At 38.1% G+C, this 18,050-nt stretch overlaps 2 protein-coding genes across 5 annotated transcripts in view; one reads left to right on the top strand and one right to left on the bottom strand.

Moving 5' to 3' along the window:
- piwil2 (piwi-like RNA-mediated gene silencing 2) overlaps positions 1–13,697 on the bottom strand; it is a 41,535-nt gene extending 27,838 nt beyond the window's left edge. For all 3 annotated transcript variants that reach the window (XM_086076829.1, XM_086076832.1, XM_086076831.1), the window contains exons 1-11: positions 13,615–13,697; positions 11,189–11,537; positions 10,995–11,094; positions 10,216–10,333; positions 6,890–7,068; positions 5,494–5,575; positions 3,697–3,807; positions 3,302–3,419; positions 1,162–1,286; positions 1,012–1,092; positions 815–928 (exon numbers count right to left, since the gene is read on the bottom strand). In XM_086076829.1, coding sequence (XP_085932955.1) covers positions 815–928; positions 1,012–1,092; positions 1,162–1,286; positions 3,302–3,419; positions 3,697–3,807; positions 5,494–5,575; positions 6,890–7,068; positions 10,216–10,333; positions 10,995–11,094; positions 11,189–11,509 — 1,349 coding nt within the window. In that variant the 5' untranslated portion in view covers positions 11,510–11,537; positions 13,615–13,697. The remainder of the gene's footprint in view (positions 1–814; positions 929–1,011; positions 1,093–1,161; positions 1,287–3,301; positions 3,420–3,696; positions 3,808–5,493; positions 5,576–6,889; positions 7,069–10,215; positions 10,334–10,994; positions 11,095–11,188; positions 11,538–13,614) is intronic.
- Positions 13,698–17,117: 3,420 nt separating this feature from the next.
- Positions 17,118–18,050, top strand: part of htr7c (5-hydroxytryptamine (serotonin) receptor 7c) — a 41,740-nt gene continuing 40,807 nt past the window's right edge. The window contains exons 1-2 of one of the 2 annotated variants that reach the window (XM_086077019.1): positions 17,118–17,309; positions 17,402–17,852. In XM_086077019.1, coding sequence (XP_085933145.1) covers positions 17,503–17,852 — 350 coding nt within the window. In that variant the 5' untranslated portion in view covers positions 17,118–17,309; positions 17,402–17,502. Of the gene's footprint in view, positions 17,853–18,050 lie in introns of both variants that reach the window. The other variant, XM_086077018.1, reaches the window with a different exon arrangement.

Raw genomic sequence — 18,050 nt, 5'->3', positions numbered from 1 at the left:
CACACATCGCCATCCCGAAATCATATCAAACGAACATCTTTACCAGATAAAAATGCACGAAACGCCTCGCTATTCAAATTCAACAAGGAAATAGTGAGTAATTCTGCAAGAACAGAATTAATTGCGGCATCCATTCGTCTGTTAGGTTTGTTTGTTTCCACCCCGCCATCGGTGCTTATTGGTTTCGTCCTGTTTAAACAATGCCTGATTGGTCCGACCTGAAAAAGGTCGGCTGCAAACATCAGCAGGAGCGGTACAAGATGTATTCTCTGGAGTTTGTGAACTCACAAATACCGCAAGAATTCATCTTATACTGATTCCAAAACAAACTGATGAAATTGAAAATGCAAGCTAATATTTTCCTGATGAAAAAAGTACGTTAAGAGTTTATGGGTCATCACGGCTGAAGTTTCCCTTAAGCTGAAGTTAAGCAGCAAAATCGACCTGTTTTTTTATCTATTTTAGGAGGGGAACCATTTTGCCACTTTCTGTCGACTGAAAATGACATCAGTTACGCAGGGCTCAGGTAACAACAAATCTTTGCTCAACTGTTTTCTGAAGCCGAGTTGTGTTTGGTTGTTACCTGAGCCCTGAGTAACAGTGATGTAATTTTCAGTCGACAGCATGTGGCAAAATGGCCGGCCCCTAAGATGGATAAAAACGGCTGGATTTTGCTTCTTAACTCATGTTTCACAAATGCAATATTAATCAGAATGCCATGTTTAGACTAGTGGGGGCACATAAAATGTATTGTAAAAAACAATTTTGGGTTGACTTCATCTTTGTGTTGTGTAACTGATTTTGCATTACTCACATGACATCCAGCACAGAGTCATTCCGCAAGATTTTGTGAGACACATCGACACACAGGTACAGACCTCCATCTGTATGTTTGATACTCGTTGAAAAGCCTGGCCAGACCTGCAGTCTACAAAATATTGACACAAGATAATTAGCAGAACAGCTTGAAACAGAACTACCCCATCACCGCAGATCAATAAGCTACTTTACCGATGTTTGCCAAGAACTATTGCACTTTCTGGATCATAATGATTTCTCCCCACCAGCTTCAATCCAATCATTTTCATGACCCTTGAAACAAAGGAACAATAAAATAAAAATAAATGGTTTTGGAGAAAATACTTTAATTAAAAAATGTACCTCCTGAGAATAATATTGTAGAGTGGGATGCATAGATCACTGCTGGGTGGCAACATCTTTGTTATCTTTATTTGGATTTGGATTTCTTCATTGTCTGTTCTTCTCAAACTATTGAGAACCAGCTCCTGTGTATTAAACAAATATTACTTTTACACACTACCACATATTCACAGTGTAACAATAGGAACGTTCCCGAATTATGGTCCGTAGTATTAGATGGGTTCACAACTATTAATGGGAGGAATTAGGGGTTGGTGCTGGGAAGTCAATCAATAGTTTGGAACATGTGAGGTTAGGTTGCTCTACAGTTTTTTTGCTGTAATTTTTGGCCCCCCGTTCACTATGGCCACAACAAAACAAAAACAAAGTGCGCATTCACAGTCCATACTGACATGTCAAGGAAGCTGTAACATACTCAACTGAGTATACACGCTAAGTCTAACTTCACAATAAAGTTGACCAAATACAGTATTACATTGACGGCAAAGCAAATAGCCTTTTAACACTTTTACTTTGAAGTTTGCCCACGTCGTGGCGATGGCTAGCTTGACTTCCCTTTTAGATGTTACTTTGTCGTAGTTGATTGACATTGTAGTTGCAACCAACATCAACACAACGCTATCCCAAACGCATATATTAATTTAGGACGCTAAGATGCCGCTAATTAATTACGCTGTCATCGTATGACATGGCAGAAGTCTCAGACATAAGTGGCTAGCGGCTACCTCTTAGCATGACCAAGTGTCTGGCTGCCGGCTGATAAGCAAGTTTGACAGCTAGCTTTAATTCTTTTCAATATTCTGGACCAAGGCTACTTTGTTTAAAGGACAGGAAGTGCCCTAAATTGCACGTTGGTGCAAAAAAAGATAAATAGAACTTTGTCTTTATTTATTTTATAAAACACATTCGCCCATTAAAAAAAAAGAATAAAACATTCAACTTAACTGTTTAGGTTATAGGAACACAACTTTAAGCCATTAATACCTTATTTTACACATGACCATGTAAAAATAAAAATGTTTCTGCCTCATATTGCACTTAAAAGTTGTGTTCCTAAATGGCTATATTAGGCATTTTGTATTGTTTTTTTATATATATATATATATATATATATTTTTTTTTTAATCGGAAAAGGCGTTTTACTAACTAATTAAGACACTAAATCCTACACGGCTATATTAGACATTTTGAATAGATATTTTTTTAATGGAAAATAAAGACAAAGTACTATTTTGGCTGGTCCAAAAAACGATTCGTGACTCAAATCCGTGATTCGATCCGCACCACTACTATATACATTTAGATGAGCTCAGCTGCTTTGTGTGTATGTTCGTGTGTAATAGTTGACCACTATATGTCGCCAAATAATAGAATACAGCTGAAGCGCGTGCATTTTGAAGCAGGCGAACTACGTTGACTCAGAGACCAAACTTTGCAAGCCTTCCACCAATATTATTATTTGGCGTGACGAGGGAGGGAGCATCTCGGCAAGCAACAGCAGCCAGGGAGAACGCCGGCAAGCAACGCCGAAAGACTGAGCAAACTGGATTTAGACGGAGCAGCTAACTACAGCTGCTAGTGGGAGTTAACCGAGCAGCTAACTACAGCTGCTAGTGGGAGTTAACCGAGCAGCTAACTACAGCTGCTAGTGAGAGTTAACCGAGCCATGGGCTGGATCGGCCTGCTAACAAGAGCGGCTAGTCAAGTCACCTTTATTTCTATAGCAGTAGCTAGTAAAAGCTTTTGGGAGAAAGCAGAGGGCGACAAGAGTCAGGAGCCCAAATAACGGGACTCAGCGACGACCACCTGCAGGCCCCAGTTGTTGCGGTGGTCGATCCACTGGGTCAGACACTAGCTGCAAACAGGGCTAACTAGTGCTACGTTCGCAAAGCTGCCCTTTGGGCATCGGTAGCAGGAAGATGTTGGTGAAACAAGTCAGCCTCTTGGTAAGGCTCCAGCCATGTAATATAAGTACCGATTACTAAACCTACGATTATATATATTTTTTTCAATGTCGGTTGATGTGATATATATTATTGAAATCAAGAGTGTTTTTTTTTTTTTAATGAAGTAAATATTAGTTCATCTCTAGATGTCACCAATTATTACACACGATGCCTTAATATTCTGTGATACATACATCCTTGAGTTGGAGGGGAAGGTAGAGTATAGTGCCATCAAAAGCCATGACTTCTCCTGTGGTCAAGCGGTGATCTTTCATCATTGCAAAACGCATTGACATGGATTCAACATTTGGGCTGGAAAACCAGTAGACATACAAATTCTTATTGTACAAATATTTTCACGTACATACACAAATAAGAATATGGTCACTAGAAAAAGGCATGTCATTCCTAAGTGGATTCACTTTAGGATGACATTGTCATTGGACGACATCATCATAGAACATTAAACACTATGTAATGGCAGATTTTCAGAGTAGAGTAAGTGTACGAGTGTACAGATTTGCTAAAGCATTATTAGTTGATTGTCTGACGAAGTAAAAAAAAAAAGTCAGGAATCAGTGTTACTTACGTATATGTCACATGGTACTGATAAACGGCTTTGTTCTTGCAGTGAATTGGAATATGATTGGAGCCAATAGATATTGGAGTTCCCTTTGATCCAGCCTTATTGAGTGGCGTGCTGACCAAGAAAATGGACACACAAAAATATAACTTTGATTCAATAGCACCAGATATTGATTTGATAGCCCAACAGTTTTTACATGACCTTCATAAAAATGACTTAAACATTTTAAAGCTCTATGATCGAATGAATGGGTGACTACGATAGAGTACGATACCAAAATTTTGACTTTGATACTATACCTGCATAAAATATCTCGATACTGAAACAGTACATTGACAAAAATCTAAAACATCAGCAAAAGCTAATTATTTTGTATTTTTTTTATTAATTCAAAATATTAGGATGTATACATGTCAATGTATGGACATGCTGTATACATTTATGTATGTTTTGTATGAGCTTTCATATTGCATGCCATATTCTCTAAGTACCTACTGTATTTGATGTCATCCGATGTGATATTGGCAATACAGTTGTACTCTGACTCAACGTAACATTGCTTATGTGTGCGTGTTTCTCTGCTCTTCACCATTCCGCTCCCATCTACGTAGTCGAATGCATAATCAAATACTACAAACTGGGAACAAAATAATTCGTATTTGACTTATATTTTAAAGGGAACCCTGACAAGTTTGCTCTATATTATTCATTTGGTTGTTTCTAACATAACTATGTGATTAATTTGTCAAAAATCATTTCCAGTTTAATACATTTTGTAGAAAGTTTATTTGGACGTACGCCGCAACGCAGAGCAATGTGAAACGCCTATAAAGAAAGCAAGTTAAGGCTCATAGCGTTCCTAAAAAAACTACATGCAGTCGGGAGAGTCACCCCCCCCCCCCCCACACCCCCACACCGTACTCTCGTTATTCACCAGACACATTCAAGCGTTTTGATTGTCCCTTTAGGAACGCTACGGAGACTTACCTTGCTCTCTTTATAGGCGTTTCACATTGCTCGGCAGAGAGCGAGCCGCCATTCTACGTCATTATGCACTAAATGCGTTGCGACGAAAATAACAATGGCGGCGTACGACCAAATAAAGTTTCTACAAAATGTATTAAACAGGAAATTATTTGTGAAAAATGAACCTGTCGCTCTTTCAAATGGTAGTATAATTCTGGATGCTGGTTTGCGAGGTACTTGGCCATATTGGGACCCGCCTCGAGCCACAGCAACTTTAAAACAAGCCTTACAGACAGGCTCTGTTCTGTCGGTTAGCTTGCCGTGGCTGTCGGCCATGTAAGCAAATAAGTTCCATATGGCACTTTGCGCGTCATGATTCTCAACGAGGAGTGGACGGGCAGCAATCGCTTCAGTGCTTGAAGCCATCTTCCTGTGTCCTCTCACACACAATCAGAAAGAGGCGTTCCACTTACTAAATGTGAAATTAACTTGCATAGTGGATACGCAAGTTATACTAATCGTCGCCAGTGTGCCTCTGAGCACATTTTCTCACTTAAGCTCATGGGAGAATATGCCTCTATATGGAAATATTGTGATGTAAACATAAGACATTTAGATGATAAACCTCAATATGGAAAGCATTGCTTGTTAAAATACAGCAAACTGAATGAAAAACATGCTTAAGGGGATCAATGAGAGTGACAGATGACAGATAGTGCACCAGTATTGACAAACAAAACGAATGACAATTCCCTTAAAGAGGCCAAAAGGACAGCCTCAAGACAACAACTCACAACAGTTTAGAGAGAGAGAGAAAAAAAAAAGCAATCTTACCGGACAGCCTCCATTTCCAATTCTGTCTTTCCTGGTACAATAGCTGAGGGGTCTTGCACCTCTTGGACGATGGGCACAATTGCTAAACAGAATTGGTATAGTAAATTGATACATTTCCTTTTATTAGTGTAAGGATTGAAAAACTGGAGGGTGGGGGGAATAATGTAGTAATAGATGGATGGATGATGATCAGAGGTGCACATAAGCGGTGTGCCAGTGCGCATGAGCACTGCAAATTGAATATTGCACTTCAGTTCAAAGTCTGTCACTGCGTTTTTGCACACTAGAATAATGCAGTTGAGTCAGTCAGCTTGAGTGTGGTCAGGCAATGCGCTATATGCAGCCTCAAATCAAAAACAAGTCCGCTGTCACAACGATTGCTTCCGAGAACTGACTTCAAAATAAAAGCCAAGTTTAAGGAATAGATGTCCATATACAGTCCTACATGTTATGCTTTTATTAGGACGTTGCATTACATAGCCTATGAACAGCCGTTGTGGCGCCTAGCTTAACCACGCTGACTCTAGCGCTATAAGACTACATTTGCTGTGAAACGGAGGCCTAACGCGTCCTAGGAGAGTCTCTGGTGAGACAATTATCTTTGTGCCATAGCTCCAACAGTCTGTCAAAAAATGTCCTCACACAAAAGCTCTCAGTAGAGATTGGGCACTAGACCGCTGCCCCAGAGAAGAGTGCTAAACTAGCTAGCTGATCACAGGGGCCCATGTCAGACGTGGGCAATTCCAATCAAGCCATACAACTCAATTGTGTTAAATGTGAATTTAGTGTTTATTTTATTTAATTTTTTATAAAACCCAGTATTGAGAAAACATGGAAAAGCTGAGACTTTTGCTATAGAATTTTATTGTAAACACTAAAATGTTATAAAATTATAACTAGTTCATTTTTAGAATGATGAACTTGGCTAAAAAATTTTTTTTAACTTTGAACTGAACTAGCCAATTTCAAACTTTGAACTTGTTCGCATAATGCCTGTAATGAGCAGCTTTTACTTAGTGTGAATGGATTGTGGACGCCTGGGCTAACGTATTTTCTCTATGCTGGTAAGGGCATTTTTCCCGTAGTCTGACATCCACATTTCCTAAACTTGCATGTTAGGTTCATTGAAGGCTAAATGATCATATGTTGTGAATGTTTGTCTGTCTGCAATGGCTGGTGACCAGTCCAGGATGTATCCCGCCGCTCACCCAAAGTCAGCTGGGATAGGGTCTACCTCACGTGACTTGACCCTCGTGAGGATAAGTGGTATAGAAAAACGATTGATTGACCCCTTATTACTGATTAATTTTTGTAGTTACATATATGCTATGGAATGTGTTTAATGCGTTGGATGTTCTCCACCCTTGTGTGATTTTCAAACGTTTAAGTGCATTACCTGGGTCAGAGATCTTAGAGTGATGGTAGGCTGTCGGCTCAGAGGTACGAGAACCAGCCTGAACACTTTTGAGAGGAAAGGAGGAAAGAGGTAAAGGGGATCCTCGTCCCAGTCCAAGCGCAGGCATCGATGCTCTTCCAACTCCCATCGGGCTAGCAGAAATTTCTTGGCCAACAAAGCTATAACAGTTCACAGGCCATGCCATGCATTAGTGCAACTCATAGGGATGTGTATCCTAATGTATTAGGGGTGCATACATCTATACATATATATTCAAGTCGTTTTGGGGTCTCTTGAAAAGTGAAATTTCGGAGTTACATGGTTTTGGCCTGACACCAGCGATATTACAATAGAACGCATGAAGTGGGCTGGTCTGTCAATGGCTCCCGAGCCAATTTTTCTCCCCAGTCCGCCCCTGATTGGCACCGATACCTGGTTATCAGTAGTACCACCTCTGCCCCAATTTGAGCTAAGAAAACCTCTGAATTGTCACTTACAAATCAAATGAGAAAAGGTTAACAGTTAGAGCTGTCAACATTAATCGATTAATCGAAAAGTAATCGATTATCAAATTAATCGACAATTAAGCGATTATCAAATTAATCGACAATTAATCGATTATCAAATTAATCGACTATTTTAATAATCGAGTAATTGTTTAGACTTTTTTTTGCCTTCTAATTTTCCAAATCCTCTTATTTCAGCATATCAACAGTAATTGTTTGCTGATTTCTGTAGTCCTTCCTGAAAGAAGACTGATTATTTTCTGTGTTTAATCAAAATAAGACATTTGCAAACATCTGTTTTTACTGTGGAAAACATTAACAATGACCGAACTGATAACATAAGTGCAACATCAATCCCCCCTTCACCTTCAAATCACTATACGAATAGAAAGTAATAAACACCAATCACTAGTTAGTAAACAGTAATCAGGGAAAAAAATATTTTTGTAATAATTAAATAATGAATCAGATTAATCGATTCTAAAAATATTCAATAGTGACAGCACTATTAACAGTCGTAGTGTGTTGTATATTTTTTCTTTGATGATGCAATGTCAATGATTGAACAAACATTCCGTTTTTGAGGATGACAGCACATCACCAGAACTCGTCACTTCATCACCGCAAGCACGACACCACTTGGCAAAAAAAAAAAAAAAAAAAGATAGCTGTAATTATAAGAAAAAAATAAAGATAATAAATAATGTAATGATTCCTAATAAGAGATAAAGTAGTTCACAATTAGTCAAACATAAATTTAAAACATATATTAAAGTGTTGATTTTATCACATTTATTGATTAAATTTCTAGGGTCATTTGTATTTCAACCTGTGTCAAGTCACCCTGTACAATACACAATAAAATGAATTTTAAAAACTAAATGCATAAATAAAATATCTAGTGGGCATAAAAGTCACTTTTAAAATATGTGGTTGTACAAGGTTTTTTTCAAGGCAAATGCAAAGGATTTAATTCAATACAACAGCGTGCCTCTTTAAAAGTAGCTGAGCTCCTATTAAACTGGTTTCAACACAAACTGTAGTGTCCCCGTCTGAACACTTGGTGACACACCGGGTCGCACCCACATAATGACAAACTTCATAAACAGCCAAAGAAGAGAGTCACGACGAGCTTTTTTAACATCATGTGTCAACTTTACTTTATAAAGCTGTTAATAAAATTAATATAGATAAATACAAGACTAAATGCTGAGAATGCTGCACAGATCATCAAACTCAATGTCCGCTACAGGAACAGACAGCGACCCCCACCCAATTTAAAACTATTTGCAGCGATGAAAGGCTTTTAACTGCCGTGATGCGAACGCAACAAGCTAGATGCTATGTTAACCGCTACAAAGTATCCGCCCGCCCAAACTACACTGAGTACAATACAAACACACCCTCTCAAATGCCCCTTTTGATTTTGGTGTGTGGACTTTTTTCAGTATCTAGACAATAGAAACAACGCAGCAGTCACTTTTTCTTTTTCTACAGACAGTTCTCGGAATGGATGTAGCGGATGTAAGAATTTAAGACTTGGGTAAATTTAATTTTAGACCTGGGATGAAAATATTAGTTTTTTTAAGACATTTAAGGCCTAAAATGTACTTTTCTGAATTTTTGACCCCACGGGAACCCTGTACGTATCGTGACCTAAAACTAGTATATTAGTTATAAATATTTAAAGTCTATATGAACTTTTATTAGTCCAACTGGAGGAATTGTCATTGTATCATCAGCAACAGTAGATACCGGAAATAGAAAAAATAGCATGCCAAAGAATAGTTTTGTACATGGCACAAAGTAATTGGGCTGAGCATTAACTATCCAACCAACAATATGATTTGTTATTTTTATTGCTGCTTGCTCTTTTTGACGTTTGAGATCTGATCAATATAATTTAATAGACTTGTATTATTTACTACAGAACTAGTAAAGGCTAAGTAATCCATGGGCCATTCATTTGAATTAATTATAGAACACTAAACTGAAAGCCAGCTGTACTGATTTCAATTAAATATCAGCATTATTTCCGTTTCCACTATTTTACACTAGGGAGCCCTTACTTTTAATTCTTATTTGAGATTTACACAATAAATGTTATCCTAATTGTGTTTGTTGTTATCACTTTTTATTTGATCAATTTATCTTCTGTGATAGTGTATAAACTTATTCAGAAATGATTCATTTATTAAATTATCATTAATTAAAAATATTTTTACCTTTAATTTTATATCAATTTGTGAGAACAAGCGGTTAAGAAAATAGTTTGGATGGATGGATGGATGGATACCATTGTCGTGAGGAGATGCAATTAAGGTAGCACTAAGGAACTTTTCAACCTTAATAAAATATTTTCATAACTCTTCTGATTAAACGTCAACTTAAAACTAGTTGAATGGTACCTTTGCCATGGCCTGAGGGGGTCTGTATTATTTTTACTTGCACTAAGCAAATTTGAGGATGATGGTAGGAACACTGCCACACAAAACACTACAAATTAGCTGACTGCTTTATGGCATATGTCACTTCTCCCTTTCCCCATTCATTACAAAGATGGAAGTCAATTTGAGCTAAAAAAAATAAAAATTAAGCAATGTGCTTGTCCTCATGGGAAATGTGATCTTCCTTCAGGCATAACATTACTGCTTTTATCCATATGGTGCCGCCATAATCAACATAAACTGAAAGTTCCTTAGTGTTGCTTTAATATCCTGATATGAATTTTGGGCCATATCGCACAGCCGTAATTTGATTTTTAAAGTGACAAGTTAATCGTATATACAGTACGAGATGGGGAACACGTCATCTTCCTACCTTCTCCCTCTGCCAATCACTGCTCGTAGGTGGTGACTTGTCTGTGAGATGCTGGCAACCACATCTACATCCGGACTTGGTTGCTTCAACTCTTCCACTTTCCCAACTTCTACTGTCTCTGCAAAAACAGTTGAATTAAATTTTGCCAATTAAAATGTGAACAGAGAAATGGGTACTGGGCAAACTAGAAAAATCCAAGAAATTTGCAACGCGTTTGCCTCAAGTCGTGTCCTTTTGCACAATACATTGGACCCCTGCTATTTGTGGGTGACCGGGCTGGTCGAGGAATAGTGCAGTAAAGAAAATAAAGTATTTCAAAAAACAAAAAATGACCCCTCTGTTAATTAGTGAATCTGTGAGTTCTGAACCGTGACTATGCAGTGGTCTACTGTATATGTAAATGGCAAATTGGTTGTTTGAAGTTTTGGACTGCTGATTGATTTAGCAGCAGAAGGATTAAGATATTGTACATTAAGCACCAATCACACAGCTTTAAGTTTAAATCACAACAGGTTAAATGTCAACAAAAACAAATGAGCTCTCTCTTCACTAAAAAAAGGGGAGCATTTATTGGTGCATTATTGTATCTTGGGTAATAGCAATAGCAATTCGTCAAATATTACTAGTAAAAATATTGCAATTATTTTTCCAACTTTGATTTTATTTTCAAATGTTCATGGCAAACACTAATTAAAAGACTTTTCCCTTACACAACTACAACTATTACAATAATAAACAGAAAATCCTGGAGGGGAAGTTACTGTACAGTATATACATACCAACTGGTAATTTTTCACATGAGGCCACTGAGGGTTCAACACCCATTCCCCTGAACATTGAGACCAGTGAACGTCCATGACAATGTGTAGGTGAATCAACCTATGCACAAAGTAAATAGTAATTAAAAATAAATAAATAATAATAATAAAATAAAAAAGATATTTAGATAAAACACATTTCAGGCTTTAATTACCTCTTTCCTGGTGAGGGCTTCTTCTGTAAGGGCCTTCCGATTCTCTGTGATAGCCATGACTGTGCCTCTTGAAATACCTACCTTGGGTTCTGCTGAGGGAAAGAGCCACCCTCTTGCTCGTCCAAGGCCTCCATTGTTAGACTGAAGCCCTCTAGCTCGTCCAGCTAAAGGGTCAGAGGGTATACTGGATCCTTGTCCTTGTAGGATACTCGCAGGAGTAGTCAAAAAACCTTGGCCTCGTCCTACAACTAGCCCTCTACTGCGTCCCCGCCAAGGCATGCCTGCCGAATCACTGGAGGCAGGTGGCATGTTTGGATCCATTTTGTCCACTTGAAATATTTTGTGTGAACTGAAGTGCAAAGAGGGGGGTTCTGTTAATAAATCTGTCTGTGTGACCGGCCCCATCCTATGCATCCAATTTAATTTGTACTTATTTTAAAACTTCTCACACCGTGTCAATAACAGCACAAAAGGCTTGAAATAGGCCTGGGCGATATAGCTCAAAAATAAAATCTCGATTTTTGCAGTCATTCAGGACGATTACGAATATAATCGAATAAACCCAAGAAATATTCATTTAAAGGTTTTTAATTTATTCAAAAGTGATTGCTGTGCAAAATGTTTAGACAACAAAAATGTATACTGATTCTAAATTAGTTTCAACGTACACTTAACCTTCATAGTTTGTACTTACATTTAAGTAGTTGGTAGCTACTGTAAACATGTCTTGTAAACCACTCATCCAGCATTGGGCAAAATTACAACTCACAAAATATTTGGATATAACAGAACATAAGTACAGCAGCTTTTAGTAATCCAGAAGACAAAACTCTATTTCACAATTTAGCAAATTATCAACGATTTGATTTTTTAAATGACGATGTATCGAATTAATTTGATTTATTGCCCAGTCCTGACTCAAAATAAACAGCATTTAATGGTAAAAAATAAAATCCCATAATCCACAAGAAAAGTTATTATAAATCAAAAGGTCAAGTTACTAAAATATGCACCAATCCTCTAAATGATTGCAGATTTTGAATACTTAAATCCTTGTTGAATTCCCTTTCCAACAATACATGCTTTGTGAAGATTGACCCTGAACTTCATGAGATATAAGGTTTCAACTCTTTTCGCCAAAAATGCCAAAATACAGCAGGCCGTCACTCCCACACCCCTGCTCCGACTTACCTAAAATTGGTGTGTTGTCCCATCACTATCAACAAGTATACCAAGTTCCATTAAAATCACAATCTGCTTGGTTTAAAATTTTCTGATTTTTTGGGGGGAAGTTGGCATCGAACAACCCTACTAACAATTCGGAATATCCGGGCATTTCTGATATGTCCCCAATGCAAATGCTTCCTTTATGCAGTGAAAACAAACAGCCTAGTACTGCTTTTGCCTGTGACTATCATACAAACCAGGCATATTGTTATAGTAGTCAAATTACAAGAATCCAAAGTCCAATGCTTTTCAATGAGTGGAGAGCGTCATTTCACCGAGTTGACCGCCATTTTGACTTGTCATCACAGAATTGTCAATAACCTTGAACACATGCACAACATTCAATTTTAACATCACAACACCCCCAATCTAATGGTACAGCATTAGTACACTCGCACAAAGACAGTTATTCAAATATACTTTAAATTGCTGTCTTAATCATTTTAAAATATCATGTCACGCTATCATTTTTGAACAATTTAGACTACAGTAATGACGTTTAAAATTCAACCTAAAAATCTTTTATTTTCTTTTTTTTAAGACGTCCTGAAGACCTCTAACCACTGGTCGGCGCCACAGCCTATAGCCACTTGGTACCAGGCGCTCAAATTCTCTTAAAAGGGGGGAAAAGAAAAGAAAAGGAAAAGAGCGTAGCATGTCGTGTGAGCGGGAAATTCATCTCTCCCATACCTCTCTACGAAAAAAAAAAAAGATTGGGGGACCCACTGCTGTAGAGGTCAAAACTGTACTATAGTTAAAACTTCCTTTCTGCACTTGCAAAAACTGTCTTTCTATTGTGGACCATGACGTAGAAAAGAGTCACTTCAGACTCTAAATTCACTACTCTAAATGGGATTAATACAATAAAAAACAGATAACGGAGGCCATTTTAAATCCCCGCCAGGTGTTCTCCCTAAAAAAACATTAAGATATGGAACATTTCCCATTCCTATCATACGTTTCAATGCTATTAAAAGTATTGGTATACTCTAACACATTCCACATACATTGTCAAATTATTAACAGACAACACACAGCAAAGTTAGCAAAATTAGCACTTAGCTTGCACACAAGGCTGCTGACGCTGACTAGGAAGCAATTAGCAACTGTGACTTGCATTTGCTTAACTAACTAACCAGTTTCCGTATGTTGGTCGAATAAATAGTTCTTGAAAACGTATCATGGAAATTAAAACTCACACTTTGCTGGGTGACAAACGTTTAGGGTTTAGAACCAAGCTTCTCAACCGTGACCCGGTGTTGAATCTGAACTGACTAGACTGTTCCCGCCCTCTAAACGCTATTGGACGATTTAAGACGTAGAGGTTTATATCATTGGTTTACGCCTCCTGCCAATCATTTCGCCAATTAATTTCCAATTGTATTTGATAAAGGATTTGCTACCCCCGAACAGAATCCCTCACATACAATACTGTACGATATTCATAGCCGCAATCCCTACAACATTGATGATAGCGTGTATTCAAATTAATCAAATTCTACCCAAAACGGTAATCATTGTGCTAAATTAAGACTCCACTCTACTCCATCAAAGGTCATTCCTTCATAATGGATAGAGATTTAGTTAATTTGATATTTATAGCAATAACCCTTGTAAAGTTGTGCAAGTGTGTGTTTGCAATGAATAAAACAAGTGCATATGTCCTTGCTTTATTAATTGTGGTGTTGGGTTAGGTTGAGTTGGGTTGTGAAAATATGCATTTCACACTGACAAACTTCTAAAATGTTGTGAAAGTATCTAGTAATATGTTACTGATACTCTCCGGGTGTTTATACTTGATGGCATCAATATCTACCAACATGTTAAATCACACTTAAATTGTGTCATACAAATGGTAACCGAGGATGTGTTGCCATCTACTGTTAGAAAGTAGTAACTGCAAGGTTAATCCATCTAAAAACAAAACAAACACGCATGCGTTTAGTGCATTTAAATAATGAGCTACATTATTAAATATCATATAATCTCAGCAAGTTCATATACGCAAGGTTAAGGTCCTAAGAACAATACTATGCTCACAAAGCCATAGTAACAACAGCACAAGAGTCATCAATAATTCACTAAAAATGTTTTTGAAACTTCCACAGAAATTATTATTATTATTATTATTATTATTATTTTATTTATTTTATTATTATTATCATAGAGTGAGTAAACATTGAAGCTCCTTTCCTTTCAACAAAGGCCTGAGTCCAAGTGGACAGACCGGAACATATAACTTAGTCACCCATTTTTGACCAGTGAAAATAGCCTTCACTCAAAACTTACATTAAAACTGCAAATGAATAACTGACCAAGAGCCACATTGAGAAAAAGTTAACTTTTTGAACAATTAGATTTTTGGCCTTCTATATCTGGCCTGTGGAAGATCAGAACGAATTGTTACATTAAATCATAACTCATGTTTTATTTGCAGTGGAGTAATCTCTATAGTAACTCTGCTAACTATTGTGTCTCAATATTCTATGTATTTCCCCCCCCCCCCTTATTAGGAGATCCTCTGGAGCACTGAGAAAGACACTGACCTGCAGAATAGTTTGTGTTACTTTGTGTAAGCAGTAAGGATTTGCCCACAGTCTTTTTACCCTGAAAGTCATCTGACATATCCAGATTAGTAATAGCCTTAGTGTAAATGGACCAAATTTTCTTGACAGCAGGAGGCCTGAGAGAAAGTGGCATTTATCTGATGTGACAGTCATTACAGACCTGCCTGTCAGGCTGCACAGCAGATAATTAGGAGTCAGCAGCAGAGTCTGTCGTAGCCTGCATCTTCAGTTGAAGAATAGGGATGACAGGCAGGATTGTGGGTCACACCACAACTGTTTATGAGTGTCTGGATAATAACGATGCAACTAGCCAAACTCCCTCACAAACCTTTTCATCAATCTGTCCGTCCATCCATCCATTCATCCATCCGTCTATCCATCCATTAAATTTTCTGTCAGAGTACATACATTAAAAGTGTAGCATGAGTCTGACAGCGGTGACCTAAAAATACCTCTCTCTCTCCTCTCTCTCTCGCTCGCCCTCTTTTGCACTCTCTCTCATCGTAGAAATTGTAATCCCCTAAAGTAATTCCCATTTTTAATAAATGTACCTGCAATCTGATTACATGTTTTTTCCTGTAACTGTAATGAAATAGTTACTTTTTTTTTGCAATCTAATTACGTAACGGCGGTACATGTATTCCGTTACTCCCACAGCACAACCATTCTCACACACACACACGCACACACAGAGACACACAAGTTTGTGGTACTATCTTTGTGGGGCCATCTCATCGATATAATGCATTTCCTAGCCCCTTACCCTAACCCTAACCATTACAAATGATTGCCTAACCACAACCCTTACCTTAACCCCAACCATAACCCAATTCAAACCTAAAGTCTAAAACCAAGTCTTGAAACTCAAAAAGGACAAGTGGGCCCCACAAGTCTGTAAAATCCCGGAATATGGGCATGCATGTGGCAAAAACAAGAAAACACACACACAATGCAGGTCCTGGCAAAAAGTGAACCAATTGTAACGAGTACACCATTAACATAAATACTGAACATTTAAATATATTTTGACACAAGAGCCCAGTCCAAGCCAAAAGCTGAGTCAGCCAGGATGTTGATGCTGTGCTGTACACACATCAAAAGCCATAAATCTGCAACTGAAATACCACTCATCTTATTCTGAATGAAAGCATGCGGCACTGAATGAGATACACGGAATATGTAGAATATTATGTTTGACTCGTAGTACTTGCTAACATGAATTCAGAGATAAAGAACCAGACAGTTTAATAGCATTGGGTTCTTATAAATCTGCTCACTTTTCAATTCATAACAGTAAACCTTTAACCTGGCATGCTGTAGAACACTAAACTTTTAGAACAAGAAAGTGATGACTGCTGTTCTTCCGAAAGCGGTCAGTTGCAGAGAACACATTTTTATTATTCACTGCATCAAAAAATAATAAAAGAACTTACAAGCAATTCTCCACTGGTCCTTGAACCCCAAACACACACTCAGGCCCTCAAGCCAAGTTTGCTAAAGACCAATTCCCTCTGAGTACTACTATTTTTTTAATATTGTATCACAAAGATGAGACTCACTAAATACTGTTGAACTTTCAAGTGTATGAGTATGAAAACATGCATTAATAAATAACATAAAATGCTACTCTATGAAAAGTTTCCACCCAAAGTTAAGTAGGCTATGCCGAGGCATCCATTTCACATTAGAACAAATTAATAGCACTATTACACCAAACACAAATATTACAAAAAATATGAATACTGATGTAATAATTATCTTCTCTTGGCCAATCAATCAATCAAAATTTGGTATAGTAAATTTAATTTTCTCACGTATGTGCTAATTCATTTATCATTTTTATTATTTCTCATTGCAAAGTGTTGAAAATGACTAGACTTGACTAATGATTAAACAAATATAAAATGGTCTCCTGAAAAGCGATGATTTATTTGTGTACAGTAGGCTATACTGTAATGATATGGCTAATTCGTTTTCTATCCGTATTTGGGCCGTCCTTTCTTTTTGTCGTTAGAGAGAGAGAGAGAGAGAGAGAGAGAGAGAGAGAGAGAGAGAGAGAGAGAGAGAGAGAGAGAGAGAGAGAGAGAGAGAGAGAGAAAGAAAGAGAGAGAGATGCGCTTTGAGCGTGTCACGTAACAAGGCATGCTGTTACTATTGCATTGCTTTGGAGTTGTAGTGACGCATGTGGAGGTGGACCGTGCTCCGCTATGTGGATTATTTTAGGACCGGAAGCCACTAGTACCCCAAACTATTCTTCTCTGAAAGCGCCCGACCTGTGAAGCGGCAGCTGGCTGGAAGTGAAGGCACTGACTCGCAGAGGAAAGCAGGTCACAGACATCCAAATATGCGCGCTGGAGTGCGCTGGCGAATCGTCCCTTTACTTCATTCATTCGCGTTGTCGTGATGTTTAATACTTCAGGTATTGAGCTTCCTTTGAACAAGAAGGAGGAGATTTCTGAAGTTACCAATGGCACCTGGCAGCTTTTTTACAACGTCCTGCAGAACATCGGCCCCACAACCATGCGGAATGAGTCGTGCGGGGAGCAACTGCTGAATTTCAGACGCCCGGAGAAGATCATCATCGGGGTGATGCTGGCCATCATCACAGCGGTCACCGTGATGGGAAACTCGTTGGTCGTAATCGCGGTGTGCGTGGTGAAGAAATTAAGGCAGCCTTCAAACTACCTCCTGGTGTCTTTAGCTGTGGCCGACCTGTCCGTGGCCATAGTGGTGATGCCATTTGTTATAGTGACTGACCTCACCGGGGGAAAGTGGCTTTTTGGCGAAGTGTTTTGCAACATATTCATCGGCATGGATGTAATGTGCTGCACTGCCTCCATCATGACCCTCTGTGTGATCAGCGTTGACAGGTAAGTCATGAAACGTAAATTGCTACACAGCAAATTTTGTATTGTTAAATTGAGTTACAAAGCAAGTGTTAATTATTTTGAGTTCACTTTTATGTGTCAAATAACACGATGGGTGTTGTAATTTCACTCTTTCACTCTTTCACTCTTTCACTCTTTCACTTTTGGAAGTGTAAATTTAACTCGGAACTCGTGAGAACG

This window comes from Leptonotus elevatus, chromosome 5 (genome assembly GCF_054856555.1).
Source record: "Leptonotus elevatus isolate MCC_2025b chromosome 5, RoL_Lele_1.0, whole genome shotgun sequence".
NCBI classification, from domain to species: Eukaryota; Metazoa; Chordata; class Actinopteri; order Syngnathiformes; family Syngnathidae; genus Leptonotus; species Leptonotus elevatus.
Note: the sequence above shows the minus strand (reverse complement) of the source record. Positions and strands in the feature narration are given on the sequence as shown.